This window comes from Nicotiana tabacum, chromosome 13 (genome assembly GCF_000715075.1).
Source record: "Nicotiana tabacum cultivar K326 chromosome 13, ASM71507v2, whole genome shotgun sequence".
Taxonomy (NCBI): domain Eukaryota; kingdom Viridiplantae; phylum Streptophyta; class Magnoliopsida; order Solanales; family Solanaceae; genus Nicotiana; species Nicotiana tabacum.
This window is the reverse complement of record NC_134092.1, coordinates 50,038,503-50,057,793: the sequence shown is the minus strand read 5'-3', so window position 1 is coordinate 50,057,793 and position 19,291 is coordinate 50,038,503. Positions and strand designations below refer to the sequence as shown.

General features: G+C 36.9%; 1 protein-coding gene across 1 annotated transcript; it reads left to right on the top strand.

Annotated features, from left to right (window-relative positions):
- Nucleotides 1–272: 272 nt before the first annotated feature.
- LOC107775304 (mitochondrial-processing peptidase subunit alpha-like) lies at nucleotides 273–18,245 on the top strand. The gene is made up of 13 exons (XM_016595029.2): nucleotides 273–431; nucleotides 1,706–1,942; nucleotides 2,032–2,328; nucleotides 2,406–2,573; nucleotides 2,681–2,848; nucleotides 2,936–3,016; nucleotides 12,608–12,674; nucleotides 12,997–13,094; nucleotides 14,517–14,589; nucleotides 14,755–14,825; nucleotides 14,939–14,988; nucleotides 17,717–17,829; nucleotides 17,913–18,245. The coding sequence occupies exons 1-13, from the start codon at nucleotides 393–395 to the stop codon at nucleotides 17,963–17,965; spliced, it is 1,515 nt and encodes a 504-aa protein (XP_016450515.1). The 5' UTR covers nucleotides 273–392; the 3' UTR covers nucleotides 17,966–18,245.
- Nucleotides 18,246–19,291: the final 1,046 nt, after the last annotated feature.

Sequence of the window (19,291 nt, the reverse complement as noted above, 5' to 3'; positions counted from 1 at the left end):
TTTCTTTTTTGGCTGCTAGCTTCTTCACTTTTTTTTGTGAATTTTTTTCATGTAAGATTTGTCACAAAAATACAAGAATAGAATACTATTATTCATGTTTTATTTTAGATATTGAAACTACATGAATAATATATATCTACAAAGTATATCTTCTTTTCTTTTAAAACGGTGGCTAAAATATAAATACCGGGCCGACAAATGCTTGAATAACCCATTGGACCACGTCAGACGTAAAGAGCCCATCTAAGATACTTTTCCCAGCCCAAAACATTTTCATAATTGTCTGGGCCATCAACTCAGTCTTCTTCATCTCTGCAGCTAAATCCCGAACCCTCCTCGGTCGAAAATCACTTCTCGTTCTCTCCTCAGTAATCGCATCCTTCACATTCACCATGTACAGAACCGCATCTTCTCGCTTCCGAGCACTTAAGGTAAGATGTTTGTTTTCCCTAGCTCGAAACCTCCTTAAATGTTTCTCTTAATGAATCGCTTCTGCATATGTTGTATTGGACCTGTACCTTGTTAGGCTTTTCAGATCTGATTAGATCACTAATGCAGTTTTATGCATGTTTGACCTTAAATTGCGAGATTTAGGTTTTGCTTAATTTCTCCATTTTCGTAGTTAGTAAATATTTCCTGAAATGTAACCGAGTATTTTGTTCACTTGCTTGAGATGATCACGAATTGTAATGTTGCTTATTTGTGTACAGCTAGGTGTTGCTTTGAAAAAAGTGATTTTTATTGGTGAAATTGAAGTTTTTAATAGAATATGGCAAACTAATTTAAGTAGCAGCTACATGAGAAAAGAAAATCCAATGGCAAAAGCCGTACACTCAAGCCTGGCCTCGGCACCACCATTGTCTAAAAAAAAGAATGGTTAATACAAAGTTCATCTAACAAGTAGGTTAGTTCAAAGTTCAAACTATTACAAGTTACTTTACTATCAGTTAGTTTTTGAAACATGATGCAACTGTAGTTTTTTTCTCCTTGTGAAACTTAAAAGTAGTGTTTTTTTTTCTTCTGATGGACCCATTCTCTCTTGAAATCCTGAAATATTCCGGAAAAATGATTGATTTTAAGAATCTACACATGCTTCTCTCCCATCGACCAGTAGTAGCTGGAGCCAGCATTGCTAATAGACCTCCATTTCCATTTCAAACGATGAAGCTATGTGAAGCGATGTCATATCCCTTCATGGGCGAAGCCATGAACTTCTGAAAATTGTGCGCTTCAAAAAATGATGCGTAAAGTGATCTCAACGAGAAGCAGTCGATTGTTTGAATCTCAACTTTGAGGAGTTGGATTAATATTGACATTATTGTAGATCGGCTGCTGAAATCAATTATATATTGAATTTGATTATTATAGTAGAATATTCATATGCTTTTAGTGTTTTCTACTTTTTCATAAATTGTGTGCTCATTTCAAAGACGGTGCACTTTATTTCTCGCTTTGTTGCTTCATGCCCATGCCCCATGGGCATTTTCACTTTTCATTTGTGCATTCCCTTTTAAAAACACTAGTTGGAGTAACGAAATATTCCCCTACTTGGTCGATGAGAAATAACACAAAGGAAAAGTAATAAAGATCCCCTGTTGGAAAATAAGTTATGCTATGTATCCTCTTTTTCACAGGGTGTTTTGGGGTAAGCACTTGTTATTCACTTCTTCTATCAGTCTGTTCTAAATGTTGAAAATAATGATAGGTTCGCGGAGGCAGTAGGGCCTTCGTAAGATTTTCAAGTTCAACTGCTGTTGCAACCAAGCCATCTGGGGGCCTCTTTAGTTGGATAACTGGTGGCAGGTCAGATTCATTACCCCCTCTGGACTTCCCCCTCAAGGATGTTCAGCTTCCTCCACCATTACCTGATTATATTGAACCCGGAAAGACCAAGATAACAACTCTCACAAATGGTCTCAAAATAGCCTCAGAAACATCATCAGTAAGATCATTTTAACATTCTTTTCTGGAAGAAATATTGAGTTAATCGTTACTGTGAATCCTAAATAGGCTCCAATTTATTGAGTTCAGAGCCCTGCCGCCTCAATTGGCTTATATGTTGATTGTGGTTCAATTTACGAAACACCGGCTTCATATGGAGCCACACATCTCTTGGAACGCATGGCCTTCAAAAGCACATTAAACCGGAGCCACCTACGTATTGCACGAGAAGTTGAAGCAATTGGCGGTAATGTAGCTGCTGCTGCCTCACGAGAGCATATGATATACACTTATGATGCTTTGAAAACATATGTTCCTCAGATGGTGGAACTGCTTGTTGATTGTGTTAGAAATCCAGCATTTTTGGATTGGGAAGTTAACGAACAGGTCTTTTTATTATCTATCTCTGTCTTGGGGTGTCCTTGAGTGTTAGATCTTGCAAAATTAATATTCTACATATGCAGCTTGAGAAGGTTAAAGCTGAGATTGATGAATACTCTAAAAACCCGCAACACTTGCTTTTGGAGGCAGTTCACTCTGCTGGTTATTCTGGTTCATACGGGAATTCTCTAGCAGCCACAGAAGCCACAGTGAACAGGTTGAACAGCACTGTACTGGAGGAGTTTGTAGCTGTGAGTGTTGAAAGAATTTATCTCCTGATGCAGCCAACCTGTTTTGTATCCAACTTTTACTACTTTCGTGGAGCAATGTCCAGTTTGATGTTTTTTTTTCCTTACAGGAGAATTATACTGCTCCTCGGATTGTTCTTGCTGCATCAGGTGTTGAACATGAAGAATTGTTAAAAGTTGCAGAGCCTCTTTTATCGGACTTACCTAAGGCGCCCCGTGCGGAGGAGCCGACACCTGTGTATGTAGGAGGTGATTACCGCCGTCAAGCTGATTCAGGGGTGTGTCCTTGAAATTCCTCCCCCCCTCCTCTCTGTACATGTGTTGATTTGAGAACTAACGTGGTTTTATGATTTCTCTGAAAGCAGCTGACACATTTTGCACTAGCTTTTGAAGTTTCTGGTGGCTGGCTTAAGGAAAAGGATGCAATGACTTTAACTGTTCTTCAGGTATTTAATTTTCACGTAAACTGTTGAATTGTTATTGTTCAAAATTTTCCTTCTGGGGTCTGTTCGTCAAGAAAGTCGTTAGAAAATGTGTTAATGGGCTTGCTGAAGAATGTCAAGTAATTTAAATAGCAATGGAAAGGGAAAATAGTTTTTAGGCTGTTGTTTGAAAACGAAAAAGTAAATTTAGAATACATCGAAAGCAAGTAGATATGACTTCCCATCAAATAGCTTTTACAAGTTTTAATTTGCAGACACTCTTATCCCAAAAGGTTTTTGACCAGAACTTTTCTACTCCAAGCTGCACAAGGGATGTAGAAGCGTCAACTTTTAGGACCCGTTTGGACATAGATTCCCAAATATTTTTTGAAAAAGCTGATTTGGGTGAAGTTTAATGTGAAATTGAAAATATGTTTGGACATGAATTTTGGGGCAAGTTTTGACATGTTAAAAAATCTTTTTTTTTTTTGCTGTTTTTTCAGCTAAAGAGTCCCAAATTGGCCATGATTTGGCCCAAAAAGAGGTCTTAAGCTATATTTGGGATTTGAAGTTTTGGTTTTCAAAATCTCCCAAGAACTAGATTAATTCTATAAACAAACACATATTTGAAATTTTTTTTGAAAAAAAAATTCCAAAACTTGTGGCTAAACGCCTACTTACTTTCTCATACTATACTTTTGGCAGTCAACCAAATATCATCTGGAGTCTTACTTTTCCAACAAGAAAACAATCACTGGACATGGAAAGTGTCAAAAGTTGAAGTATTAGTTATTACTTCCCAAATAGACCATTATTAAGAGATTTTTGTATGATTTCAAAATACAATAGATCTATTCATGTAATTATTTAGATGCCTCAGGGGTCAAAATTGTTCTAACATCCGAATCAGTTGTCCAATGTGTAAAAGGTAAAATATGTTCGGAGATTTATTGAACTTTTGTACATTTGCATCTTCTACTTTAAGACCGGACAGTGAGTTATTTACCGTACCGAAACCGAAAATTTTGATATTCGGTATTCGATATTTTGGTATTCGGTATGGCATTTGGTTTAAGTTTTTAAAAAGAAATGGTATTAGGTATGGTATTTGGTATTTTAAAATGAAATACCGAAATACCGATACCGTACCGAAATATATATATTATATTACACGATACACATTTTATTAATTATAACATAAGTATAAGAAATCTAAAATTTTACTTTCCTTTATTCTCTAAGTTCATCAATTAACTCTAAGCAATCAACACGATATTTCTCTAAGGTTTCTCTCTCTAGGTTGGTATATGCTAGTTTTGGACAAAACTTATGTCAACAAACGTTTTAAGGTTTGTACTTTGAGTACTTTAATTAAGAATATTACCGTCTATGACTTTATGCACTAGTTAGTATTCAAACCGAATAAACTGAAGTTACCAAATCGAATAAACCGAAACCGAAAGGAGAAAAATTGAACCATACCGAATTTAATTAGGTACGGTATTGGTATAGCATTTTACGAAACCGAATACCGAAAATACCGAACCGAAATGTCTAAATACCGTACCGTACCGACCGACGAACACCCCTAGGTAAGAGTCTTGTCTAGTGGGTTTTTAATTGTTTTTTCCTCAAAACTAGAGGATTTACACATTGCTGGATATTTCCAGCAGCAGGGGTATTTAGCTGATTCTTGGAGATATCTGAAGAAGAAAGATTGAGTGTAGTTTGTTCTGAACTCTTGTCACATTAGGTTGCTTTGGAGCATAGTTTTTGATGAAAACTCTTCAAAAAGTCCAGCTTTCATAGGCTTCCTTAACTGACTTAGGTATGACTCAAGATAGTCCAAAAATGGAATAGAAGAAGTTCTAGAGGTCAACTTCAATTGCACAATGAAGGAAAAGGTGGTTGATGTTCTCTGCAGTATGGAGACACATGTAGCATCTATTAACTAGAATAATGCTTTGCTTCTCCTGATGAGATTATCCTGAGTGAGACAGGCCCCATTCAATGCTGTCCATGTAAAACATATGACCTTGTTTGGAAGTCTAGTCTTCTATATGTGCTTTCAAGGCCAATTCTGTAAGACTGTAACATCCCATTTTATGAGCAAATGAGATTGTAACCCGCTTTGACTGTGTATTTGCCTCTCTGAGTTTCCTCAAATGATACTATCTTGCTGTTGTCTTCTAAGTTGTAACCTTCTAAAGCCTCAAAGAGAGCTAGTAGATCATTGACTTCCCAATCTTGCAAGTTTCTTCTGAATACGGGATTCTAAATGTTACCTTCCCTATTCTGGGCTATGGTGGAGTTCTCTCCATTTATAGAGTGGTAGAGTAATCTTGCCATGCGTCAAGAATTGGATGACAAACATAATTCTTACTAGTTCTCCGCACAACTTTTTGTGTGGTTGAAGACTATCATACCTGTGTAATGAAAAACTGGCTGGCTCTACTACCTTGAGGAGCTAACAAAACATCCCAAAATCATTGCCGGTATGAAAAAGACTAGGGAATGTATCCTTCAGTGTGGAGTTTCCAATCCACCTATCCTTCCAGAATCTAACATTAATTCCATTACCAATTTTAAAAGTTACATTGAAAGAATTCATTTCGGTTTCTGCTAAAGTTTTTCCACATACCACCCTCCATGGGGAGCTGAGCTACTTTTGGTGCCAATGGCTCTCTACTCCATATCTTTCCAAAACCCAGGTTCCTCCCGTCGATATCTCCCTAACTATTTTCAGAGCATACATTTGTTGTGGGCTTTTAATCCCTGATGCCCAAACCTCATGGTGACTTAGGTTGAGTGGCCTTATTCCACTTAACCAGATGGAACTTGTGGGTCTGACTATTCCCTTGCCATAAAAATAATCTTCTAAGTCCATCCAATTGTTTTAGGACCGAGCATGGGATAGGCAATAATGACATGTAGTATGTTGGGATGCTATCAAGTACACTGGTTATCAATGTGACAATGTGAGCCTGCCACCCATGGAAAGTTTTTCGGAAACTTTACTATTACATTCCAAATACCAACTGCCTTGTGTTTAGCTCTCAAAGGGAGGCCTAGGTAGGTTGTAAGGAAATGTGCCTGTGCTGCAGCTAAGAATATCAGTCGGCTCTTCTAGGTTGGAGAACTCATTAACCGGATAAGTCACACTTTTCAGCATGTTAATGTGTAAGCCAGATAATACTTCAAAGATGAGTAGCCTGAGGTTCAGGTTAAGCACCTGGGACCTATCTGTCCCACAAAATATTTAGGTGTCATATGCAAACAACAAATGTGAGACTGTTACTTAATTTCCAAAGGTTCTCCCGCCCGAAAGCCTTGTATTCACTGTAGCTGCTTTGCTTTCTCCAGCATTTAGTGAGACCTTCCATAGCCAGTATAAAGAGGAAAGGGGAGAAGAGGTCTCCTTGTCTAAAGTCTTTTTGTGGGTCTCCTGTTAACTAGGATTAGTAATTCACAATAGTGCTGCTGTATTTAATCCACCTAATCCACCTTTCTCCAAAACCCATTCTCCTTAGTATGCTAATTAGATAGGTTCAGTTTAGCTGATCAAATGCCTTTCCAATGTCTAGTTTGGCAATTAAGAATGCATATGTGATCTGCCTGTTCTTGGTAAAAGCAGGCCAAAAGCATATTGCTGGCCTGAGACAAGCTTGCCAATGACCTTCTTGGGTCTCTCAACCAGTACTTTAAAGCGGAAAAAGGCCAAATATATCCCTCTACTATCATTTATTATTTATATGTATCCTCCGTTATACTATTTTGCTAAATTTGACCCTACCATTAAGCAAAGTTCTAAATACCCTTAGTTTAACAGATTTGCCACGTTGACGCTTCTAAGTGAGAGACCCAACCCGCAACTTAAAAAGCCCATACCCAATTAAAACCCATGACCCTAGCAAAGTTGAATACCACCCATGCCTCTGTTCTTCCTTCTTCATCTCTATAGATAAATTGCTCATATCTCTTAATAATTTCACTATCCAATTTGACCTCCTTTCACCATAATTTTCTTTCACCAAAACAGATTCAACCATTTGATTATCATAGCCGCCGAACTACTTCCACAATTCTTCCAATTTTTCTACTGATCACATTCTCCAATTTGTATAAAAGCCCAGAGACCACCATACCTTTTCTCCCTGTTAAACACAATTTCTTATACAACAATATAAACTATCGCGGTGAAACAACAATCAAATCTTAATGTAAATGGTTTGTATCACCTGATTTAATGGCATAGCAATTCCAATTTTGTGCTCACAACAATCGCACATTATGAAAACCTTCTAGCAACAAAGTAGAATTCATTCATCAAAGTTCGAAAGATAAATCAACAATTGATTCTCGTAGGTCCCCGAATCAATAAAGTAAAAGCGTGCAAAGATAAGTATAGTGTAAGTACTCAAGAAACTCTCATTTTACCAACATCTAGTTTTGCATTTTCAAGTTACCCGAATTTTTTTATTATTTGAACTTTCAGGTGTCATCATCGTCTTTAGATGTTTGAGTGGTACCAGATGCCAAAATCAACACAAATCGAACTTCCAGGTGTCCAGTGTTGTGAAGAGCGTAAAGCGAGGAAAAGCGACAACCCCCATTTCGCTCAAAGCGAGAAGCAAAGCGCTCACTTTTTTGAAGTGAAGCAGAATTTAAAAAAAAAAAATTAAAATAAATACTACATAGACAACACATGTAATTGTAAGCAAATGTTCAATACTTCAATGTAAAAACTAAAGAGTAGCATCAATTAAAGCACAAAATGAGCATAAAAACAATGAAAGAAAAACTCAACGAAGAGGAAAAGACTGAGAAAGAAAGAACCGAAGGTAAAAAAAAAATTCGCCAGCATTTCGCTGCTATTTGGACGTTGAAACAGTGAAAGAAAAAGAAAAATAAGAAGAAGAAAAAGAAGAAGGAAAATCAGAACATACCTGTTGCTGTTGAAGACTTGAACTTGAAGTTGAAGAAGAAGAAGAACCCTAGTCGCCTTTTAGACTCTCAGATGCTTTGCTGAAAAAGACACTGAAATTCGTTTTTAATTAAATAGCCTGGCTTCTGTTTAAAACAAAGAAGTGTTTGCTTCCTTCGCATCGCTTCGCTTGGTCGCTTCTCGCTTTTTAGTGGGAAGCGGTCGCTATTTTCTACCTGAGTCGCTTCACATGGGGGAAGCGGACACTGAGTCGCTTCGCATCGCTTCTCGCTTAAAGCGAGGAAGCGAGCGCTTTCTCTAACACTGCAGGTGTCATAATTTTTAGATGTTGGAGTGATTCTGGAAGGTGGTCGCCGGAATAGGCTATTCGATTTTCTTCAAATATGTGAAGATGGAGAAAGCATTGAGGGATTTGTGTTTCAGATTTGTGTAGAGAAAGACGAGAGGAGAAGATGGGTATAAGATGGGCCGATTTGCAGTTCTCCGATGATGGCGCACAACGGGAAAGATGGCGGAGATATGGTGGCCTACGGTGGTGGCAATTTTCGACAACCACAAATTCCCAATTGGCTGAGCAATTTGAGACAACAAATCCGATCTCTGGTGTTATTTTATTAAAAAAAGCCCTTTTCACATGAGCTGTTGATCAAGCAAGACGAATGGCTAAGATTGAACTTTTTGGATCTACTTATCATTAGAAAGAAGAGGTCCGATAGGTCACAGGTTATCCGAATGGGTATAGATTTTTTAAGTTGTGGTTGGGTCTTTTAATTAGAAGCCTCCACGTGGCAAGTCCGTTAAACTAAGGGTATATTTAGAACTTTGCTTAATGGTAGGGGCAAATTTAGCCAAATAGTATAACAGATGATACATTTAAATAATAAATGATAGTAGATGGGCATATTTGGCCCTTTTCCATTTTTAAAGATAATTTATATACACAACTATTAAGATTATGGGTCGGTAATCTCTTAACTCAATAACAACTTTCTTCTTCTTAGGAATAAGTGCAATGAAAGATGGATTGCAAGACTTCACCATATGGAAATTCTGATGGTAGTGGCAGAGAGTGTCCATGATTTTTGATTTGAGAAATCCCCATGCTTCTTGGAAGAAGGTCATGGTGTAGCCATCTGGCCCAGGTACTTTGTCAGGGGCGCAAAAGTTCAAAGCTAATAGCACCTCTTGTTTTTTCAAAAGGGGATTCCAACTAGTCTTTCTCCTCTAAAGTTAAATAGGCTAAGTCTTCAAATTCAGCCGTTGGTCCATGGTTTTGCCTCAATATACAAGTGTTGGTAGTAATCCAGAAACTTCTTGATGATCACCTTGTCTTTAGTAATTTCCTCTCCTACCTTGAGCCTATCAATGCTGTTTTTTCCTTCTATTGGAGTTTGCCATTTTCTGAAAAAACTTAGTGTTCTTGTCCCCTTCTTTTAACAATAAACACCTTGATTTATGTTGCCAAGATATTTCTTCAGCAATGGCAATTTGTTCTAGATTTAGCCCCAGGTTGAAAGTTTCCAGCTGGGGCGTGAGCTATGTTCTCAACATGATGTTCAAGTGCTTGTAACTCCTCTAGGGCATTGTTTCTCTTTGCTTCCATTTTACCAAAAATCTCCTATTCCAAGCTGTAATATCCTTTTTTCTAGGTTTCTCAATTTCTAAGTTAGTATGAAGTCATGGGTACCCACTACAGTGTAAGATCGCCACCAATTTTTAACCATCTCCACAAAACCTTCTGTTTGGAGCCGCATATTTTATTAGTTGAAATATGATGTGTTGGGCTCCTAGTCTCCACATCCTGAAAGAATAGTTTTGCGATCTGATACTGCTCTTGGAAATGTAGTTTGCTTCACTTCCTTCAAAATATTATTCCATTCAGGGAATATTGAAAACCTATCAATCCTTGAGGTTTGGAAGGGATCCACTCCTCTATACGAGGTGAATTGTGCTCCATGAGGTGGAAGATCAACCAGCTCCAAGTCTTGAACAAAGTCTGAAGATTCATCATTGCTCTAGAAATCCTGAGCAGTTTAATATTTCATTGACAAATCTACACATTAAAATTTTCACCTATTACTTATTGCTCTGATCATAACCATCTAACTGCAGCCAATTCATGCCAAAGTTCAATTCTTTCCGGATTGGTGTGAGGCTCATATACACCTGTAATGACCCATTTAGATTCTTCATGAAGATACTAAAATCTGCATGAAACAGAGAATGTCCCAACTTGAATGTCTACACAGCTCCAAAATCTTTTGCCCCATAGAATTACTATTCCTCCACTGCCTCTACTTGCTTTAAGCTCAGCCCAGGATCCCCCATCTATTCCCCCAATCTTGCCAATTCAAAGAGACATTCCAATCTTCAATCTTTATTGCCATCTTTATTTCATGTAAACAAATTATATCTGCTCCGTATTTGCAAATTAGAGATTTCAGAGTGCTTTTATTTCTCCCATTAAGACTTGTACATTCCAGCTTAAATTTTTTTTGTTTTCATTTGGAAATTGACTTGTAATGCCTGCCCCTTTCTTTCCCCTCACTAAGTCCCCGTACCAACTTCTTGAGTTCAGGTTCCCTTTTCTTTTTGGATTTTGTGTGTTGGACTTGCCAGATTCTGGTGCAATGCGCTTGTCTTTTTTTTTTCCTGATGAAATAAGGGAATTTCATTAAATGACATCATGGATATGCATAGCAAAAATTACAACAGAAAGGGAGTGTTTGCTCATATACAAAAACTTACTGGACAACTAAGGAGCAGAAAAATCCAAAAAAATTCAACACTAGTTACAAGGCTTGATTGAACCAACTAAATAAATTAATTACAACAAGTGACTTTAAGAGTGTGGTTAGGTGTTGAATTCCCATCAAAATATGTACGACTTTTTTCATTCCAAATACTCCAAAAAATAGCACTAGGCACCATTGATCAAGTTTTTTGATAGATTTTCCAACTCTCCACGAACATCATTGCACTTGTCTTTTCTGCTCTAATATGAGTATAATACCCAAGAATTCAGGTTCAAACTCCATTATGCTTACCCCAAAAGCTTTGCATGCCTTGCCCAATGCCAATTTTGTCCATCTAGAAGTCTCGAGGGGTGATACTCACCTCCTGCATCTTGAGATCATCTCTGCCGTGCCAAGGTAGAAGGAGATAATCATTTATATAATGAGATGAGAAATTGATGTGGATTCACTCCCCTATGGTGATACTGGTGGCCCTAAGTAAAGCATAACTCAAATTTGTATGTGGCAGGTCTCTGCTTCATCATCGGCGCCAGAATAGTCTCTCGAGTGCCCCCTTTTACTGCTTGTGCTTTAAAATCTTGGGCTTTAATTTCCTCCGAGATTCGGTCAAACTTGCGAGCAGCTCCAGGTGGTGAAGATGATTTATTAAGGCATGGGTCAATAAAAACCTTCACCTCTTTCCATTGGGCCGTAAAGTTGGGCCCCTTCCTTTTAGTCTTCTTCTTTGTGCTTGAGTAATTGGAGTCATGGCCCAATTATGTCTTGCCTTTATAAGATGCTGCTGGCTGAAGCTGGATCCGGGTATTTTAGATGGTATATATGTTTACTAGTTGGTGTATCAGACCATTTCTGAGGTTGCCTTGGGTCTTAGAGTTTATGAACCCCATGGTAGTGATTATACTCCCTCCGTTTCAATTTATGTGAACCTATTTTCTTTTTAGTCCGTGCCAAAAAGAATGACCCCTTTCCATATTTGGAAACAATTTACCTTTATGCAATGATTTATAGCCACACAAAATAAATGTGCCTCATTTTACACCACATGTTCAAAAGTCTTCTCTCTTTTCTTAAACTCCGTGCCCAGTCAAATGGATTCACATAAATTGAAACGGAGGGAGTAATACATAGAGTTCGTCTAAAATTAAATTGTTTGTAGCAAATATGCTTTCTTGAAATAGTGTAATGCTATAGTGTGATGCTTAAGGGACATAGGTTAAGTATCTTTTAAGCTTAAGCCATAACCAAGCTATCCATCAGCAAAACCTCCCAACAAAGTTTGGTCCTCATAAGAAATTAATTTCTTGTCGTTGTATAGGGGGTTCTTAGACCTTGTAATGTCAAGCACCATCTTGTGCTTGTTTTTTTATATTATTGAAATACGTACCTGTTCAAAAAAACAAAAAGAAAAAGTAAACGGTTTCTTGTCATCTTTATCCCGAATCTGTGGTAAGATGAATCCTAGAAACTTCCAGAAATATCGTAACACAGCAATTAAAGAGGAAAATTTGATTTGTAGTTGAAAGCAAACAATATATTGTCAGACGTGCAACAAATGTTATCTTTTAAATATTATCAAATCACACATGCAACAAACTCGTAAAGAACATATTCATGTTGTGAGCACCTAATAAAAAGGAGGTGTGACACATGTAAGTTGTCAATAATATAAAGGGGGAGTTATGCATGTATGTCGGTCTATATTCATCAGCTTATTACTTGTATTGGATATAATAGTTAGGAATTTAGGGACGTTATTCATTAGGAGGTATGATGAGCTTGAAGAACATTAGATATAATATGCAACCACAACTTTACTTTGTGTCACTGTGATTATTTGGAGTATCCATTTATGTGATAGTTTAGTGTCTGGTGTGATATGGCCGTGAATGGTAATATTAATTATGGATTTAACAGATGCTTATGGGAGGAGGTGGATCTTTCTCAGCTGGCGGTCCCGGAAAAGGGATGTATTCTAGACTATGTAAGTTGTGCACATATTTGTTACTTAATATGGCACTTACTTTAGCATAAACAATGCAGATTCATTTGACAATCACAATTTAAGAATCTATATACCCTCTTCGCTTTCCTTTTTTTTTCTTTTCTTTTTTGGGTTGAGAATCTAGGTAGAGTCAATTAAGTGAGCGTTGTGATATTCATGTGGATCTGTACTGCTTACCATAGGCTATTGCCCTCTGTAAAGTTGGATTTGCATGTTTGATTTGTTATTTATTTAATGCAATATTCTTTCATCTGGGTCTTCTCATCTTTCTTCTATGTAATTATGCTACAATTATGAGCAGATCTCCGTGTCTTGAATGCGTATCCACAGATCCATGCCTTTTCCGCATTCAGCAGCATTTATAATAACACTGGACTATTTGGAATTCAAGCAGCCACAGTAAGATAACTATTTCAAATTTTTCATTCTGGTCTAGCTATCCCAAACTTTTTTTATGCAACAGTCCATTGGCTAATCCTTTATCTGTCACATTGTTAACCGTTTTATCTGGTATTCTCAGACTGTTTCTCAATCTTATACATCAATTTTTTGACATTTGTTTTGATAACCGAGCAATCCCCGAGAACCAGCTGGTGCACAGTCCGAAGCTCAGGATATGATAAATTTTGCTTTAGATTATTTTCCTTTTCTTTTTTACTTGGTAGAATAGGTTATTATTTATACTGAATCTCATCATTGATGCTTTATTTGAGTGTTGTAGCTGTGCTTAAATATGACTTCATAATGTGAAGTTTTTTGTTAATGTTGCTTCTGCTTTACCTTGACTAACCATATCAGCACCCTCTCTATATACATTTCTTGTCTGAGTACATTATCTATCTACTCCCATTTTTTAAACTTCTTTTTCTGCCTTTGCTAGAGGTAACATGTTATTCCAAATAATATGCGGGTTGTGAAAAGTATGGATCAAATTCTTTTGTTCTCTTGCAGGAATTCAATTCTTGTTTAGTTTTATCCTTTTTTTGAAATCTTTTTTTCTAGCTCCAGTTTTTCCTACCAGCAATCTACGCCACATGAGAATGTTGTGGAAAATGTTTCTTCAATAGCAGTATTACTATCATCAACTATAAGTGTAGGTGAGATCTATTGATTGTGCAAGATCAGTCTTTTCACCCTGCATTTCACTTTTTAAAAGATCAGGATCACTTTACCTTTTTTGTTGGATAACCTCGTGAGTGTTCTTATATTGGTATGTGTGGAAATGAGGGTGTTGGGCTGCCGAACAGTATGCACACCCAATTAGGTGTTAGTTTGTGCTAAAAGAAGAGTAGGATTTTGGATGAAGTAATTTCATGGTCTTTATATGAACATGGGTAGGGATAGGGGGGAAAAAAATTCAGTCAAAAGGAGGGCTGTGCTAGAAGGGTCATCCTCATAAATGCTTCGTGATTCAGTTTAACATTGTAGCAAGTCTTTCTCGAAAAAAAAAATAATTTAAAATTGTAATAAGTTAGTTATAAAAGAAAAATGAAATTGTTGTAAGTTCCCATAGGTAATACTCCTATATATGTAGTCTGCCAGTTCATGCCTCGGGTTGTAAGTCACCATAAGTATTATACACGCTTTCCATGTCTCAGGTGAACCAAACTGCACAAATCATCTTTGTTATTTGGGGAATAAATTGAAATCTTGTTGCTCTGGATCTTGTTATGTATGTAAGGAGTTACATTCCATTGCATATGTCAAGAAAGTTCCTCCTGTAAAGCACTTCCGGATTTCTGTATGTTATTTGTTCATGATACGAAGACTTCCTAAAAGTAGAAGCTTATTTTTTCGTCTCTTTTTGGTTATTTTCTTCAGACCTCTGATTTTGCACCAAGAGCTATTGAAGTAGCGATTAAAGAGCTTACTGCAGTTGCAAACCCTAAAGAAGGTTTGACAAATAACTTTGATATGTGCAATCTTTTGCCTGTTTTTCTTACTTCCCATGAGAGCACATATTACTTGATTAATATGCTAATTCAGTTACGCCATCTGCATTAACCTATTACTGACCGTTTGCTTCCTTTGCCCTGTCTCTTGTACTTGTTTCATGCAGTTGACCAGGTACAGCTAGACCGTGCAAAACAGTCAACAAAGTCTGCAATTCTAATGAACCTGGAGTCACGTGTATGTAATGTCTGCTTGAATTTTTATACATCATTTGCTGGACGTGCAGGACATCTCTTCATGGTTTTCTTGCCATAATTGTTCTGTACTTATTGCTGATCTCTAATATGTAGATGGTTGCATCAGAAGATATTGGGAGACAACTTTTGACTTATGGAGAGAGGTATGCCCTTGTTTCTGATGTTAGCTTTAATGAGTTAATTATTACTCCTAGAAAAGATTACCATGCTGAATTTGGATTTTATTACTTGAAAGGCCAGGATGGATTAGTAGCATTGTTTCGAAGGGCGGGGACGGGGTTGGAATCCTAATCCGGGATAAGCAAGGATAACAACATTTGTTTCATTTTCCTTAACCTTTCCCATCCCACGCAATGGTCCTCCCCAACCAGGAGCCTACCCATATCAGCTACCTCGAGTGACTGTCAGATCTCCTCCCTTTGGTGAAGTTGTTTTTCAAACAATTGTGAAGATCTTCTTCCCACCCATCCAATTCATTGCCTCCCTGTTCCTCGTCAGGCCATGTAATGGTCTCTACTCCATCACTCATGCAAAAAAATCCCTCCACCATAAATCCCAAATAATCCCCATTCACCTTTTCCTCTTCCCGCAAAATGATTGGTTTTAAAAAGTTTGATGCACTTTTAAACCAACTTATTGAGTGGATCGGATGGTCTTATTGGCAATTTATTTGTCTTCTAATCCCACATTAGATGTCACTCCAACTTATCACATTCGACACGCTTAATAACCCTCAGATCTGTTGCTGAATTAGGAATGAAATATTTGTTGAATATGAGAAACTAGGTGTGAGCTTTGCCAGCAATCTTGTACTCTAGTTTTAAAAAAAACAAAGAGTCTTAAAGAAAACTTTTGTGAAGCCCGTCGCGGAGGCTCGTGGGGAATTCTATTTTGCCACACCATGTTGTTGTGTGTCAGTGTGCAAATAAATGCAATGAGAAACTGTACCTGTCAGTTTTTTGGTAGTGGCTTTACCATCTAATTCCTTCGTTCCATTTTATTTTAGTATTTGATTATATACAGAGTTTAATATATTGATTTAAAACTGTGTCTAGTCAAATACTGAAATAAAAGTTTAAGATGTTGATTTCCTTCTCAAAAAACGTTTTAAGATATTGATTTGACTTGTAGCTTATAAAAAAAAGAGAGATTGATTTGACTTGTATATTATATTAGGGGTGTTTGAAACTTTTTAAAGTAATGATTGAAAAGTTAGTTTGATATATCCGACATCACATTAGAATTTGAAAATTGAATAATTGTATAGAAGTAGCGTGGTGTCAAATCTTTTCGAGTGAGTCAAATATTTTGAATTGTCCCAAAATGAAGAGTGCTAGATAAGTTGGAAGGGAGTATGTTTTTAATAAGAAATTCCATCCATGTAGTTGTGGCAAACCGGCGTATTGGATTTGGATGGTTGAATAGAGAACGGGCCATAAGGGCGAATTGGGCCCAATGTGGTAACAACAGGGGTTATTTTTGAACCCAAATTAACAGACGGAAAAGCTGAACCATTTTGCATAGTTCATGAGCAAATCTGAGCCATTTATGAGGTGTATTTAGGGGTGACAAATGGGCTGTATTTGGGCTGGTCAAGATGGGCTGACTCATTAAATGGGTCATTGCCCAACCATGCCCAAAGTTCACTTGGGTCAAGATGGGCTGAACAATGGGTTGTAACCCGAGCCGCCCAAATTGACCCAAATCTTTGCAATATTTTCAACTTTTAAACAAGCATATATAAAAATTATCTTATGTTTTGGAATAAATGTCAATTTATGCCTAATGATTTCTTTCCTCAATTTGGATTTAGAATTTTATTTGATAGTTCTTCATGTTATAATACTAACAAAGATCAGAATAATAAAAAAGTAGTAAAATTAGAACTTCCCACCCACCCCAACCAACCTCTCACCAACCCAATCCCCACCCTACCCCCGAACCCTCACACCCACCCTAAATAGAAATATTATTTACAGTACTTTCTTTTAATGTTGTAGATCGAGTATTTTGTTTTTAATTTCAACAAAATGAATATTTTCTTTTTATTTCGTAGAAAAAGTATTTTCTTTCATTTCAATAAAATGAGTACTTTCTTTTCATGATGTAGAATTTTTTTTTTTCTTTTACACTAAATGAGTACTTTCTTTTCATGTTATAGAAAAAGTATTTTTTTTGTTTCAACAAAAATAGTACTTTCTTTTCATGATATAGAAAAAATATTTTCTTTTTCACAAAATGAGTACTTTCTTTTGCAAAATGTTTTCCTTTTGGAAAACATTTCCCTCCAATTGGAGAAAAACGAATTCATAAAGAAAATAACTTTCAAACATTTAAACAAACCAAAGATGGGAAAATTAGAAAATATTTTCCAGAACATGGGTCAAGGTAGAACTCTAAAGCATTTCTATGGGTCAAGGTTGGGCATCATCATGGGTCCATTTGGGCTGATGATTTTTGATGGGTTAACTTGGGCTAGTTCAAAACAGCCCATTTTCAAAATCATTCTAGCCCAAACCTATTAAAACTTGGGCGGGTCAAATGGGTTTGGGTTAGTTTTGCCACCCTTAGGTGTATTGCATCTTAAGAGATTGAATCATTGAACCGACTAGCTTTTATTTTGACCAATTCAAGCATAGGGTTGAGTCTTTGCTTAAACCAAGATAAGCCCCTCGCAAAAAAAAAAAAAAAAAAACACGTGCGTTCTCAACAACAATGTGTCTTTTTGTAAAAGCGGAAGTAGGGATTCCATGGAATTTTTTTGAGTAAGATCCGTGGTACTAAATTTTTTTGCCCATCCTTTGCATCTGTCCTGTATCATATAGAGCATTTAAGGTTTTCTGTGTTTTTCGGTTTTGGATGGATCTTCAGGAAACCAGTGGAGCATTTCTTGAAAGCCATTGACGCAATTACAGCCAATGATATTGCTTCTGTGGCAGAGAAGCTTATTTCTTCTCCTCTGACAATGGCATCCTACGGAGATGGTAATTACTTTATCTAGTATTATTTTTCTGTCCTCTACTTTTGTTTTTTCGGGGTGGTTCTCTCATTTGCTTTTGAATGGCAGTTCTTTCCCTCCCCACATACGACGCAGTTAGCAGCAGGTTCCATTCCAAATAAAACAATTTACAACAAGGAGCCCGCAGACTCATTTGACTTGTCCTTATTTTTGGGTATTTGAGAATTTTGAGTGTCGATGTTGCCTCAATTTGTGGAAAATAAGGAATTGTACAAGCTATAGACAAATTAGCCATCTGCCAAGCTTTTGGTGAGCTGCTTTTCGGCACGGTTTTTTTTCCTTCCTTTTTTTGGTTTACCCGTTGTAAGTTATTCAGCGCTTCATTCTTGATGTGATGTCATACTACTTGATTTAAAATGCTAATGAATAAGGCTTCGTAGATGGGAGGTCTAAAGCTAAAAGTGGGAAAGAGTAGAAGTTGTAAGTTGCCAGAATTCTCTAGTCAGCAATTCTTTATTATCCTCTTGATGCACAACCAATGTTATGTAGCAATTGAGAGTTAATGACGTTGAGCTTTAAATTACAAACTTAATGAAATTTATAGGTATTGGATAGGTCATAATCGACATTTGGAGTTGTCTCTGGATAGAAACGGTCTTATTGCTCTTTTAAAGAAACTTGATCAAGTTGTCTTGTTACGGCGCTTGTGTGGGTTAGCTTTATCATTATTAGTATTGTTTTTTATGAGTGGGTCTTATGGTGAAGTTACGAAAGAAGACTTCTGAAGGGATTAAATATTTACACGTAGGTGGTGCAGAGTAATTGCAATCACTGATGTAATTTTCATTCGCCTTTTATTTTAGTTTCAGACATGTTTCTGGTTTCTTTTTATGTGGTCAAGACATGATGATAATAGAAGAAACAAAAGATTGTGTTTCTTTGCTCTAAAATTCCTACTATTTTGTGTTGTGGTTCCCAGAAGATATTGAACCCCCCTACTCTCTAGCTGATAACTGAGAACTTTTTGAATCACTTCTTTGAATCAGGTGTGAGATGTGATATGCTCCAATTAAACAAACTTATAAAAAGGTTCACTTCGTGACTACATTCGTCTTCACGATTTTTGAAACTTTATATTTTAGCAGGACACCTCTGCTCCCACAACATATTTTAACTTGGTGTGTTTGGTTGGCGCTCGCTCTGGGGACTTCCAAACAAAGCCCAATTCCTTTTCGGCGCTGCCTGAGAGAGATAGCGCCCTGACATGGTTACCTTTCTTAGTATTAGTATTACTCCCTTCGTCTCAAATGCCGTGGTTTTCAAAAATAATTGTATCAAATTATTTGTCATTTTAGAAGTTCAAAGACTAAATTAATTATCTTTTTCCTATTACCCTTAATATATGAAGACTACAAATACCTCAATTATGAGTAAAGAAATTATATCTTAAGACATAAATATGGATAAAACAGTCAAGCCTCTCATAT

Excerpts from the sequence above, each read along its gene's own strand:
- LOC107775304 (XM_016595029.2), top strand. The coding sequence starts at position 393 with ATGTACAGAACCGCATCTTCTCGCTTCCGAGCACTTAAG. Across the intron at positions 2,574-2,680 it reads TACTGGAGGAGTTTGTAGCT|GAGAATTATACTGCTCCTCG; the intron begins GTGAGTGTTGAA and ends TTTTCCTTACAG. Across the intron at positions 2,849-2,935 it reads GCCGTCAAGCTGATTCAGGG|CTGACACATTTTGCACTAGC; the intron begins GTGTGTCCTTGA and ends CTCTGAAAGCAG.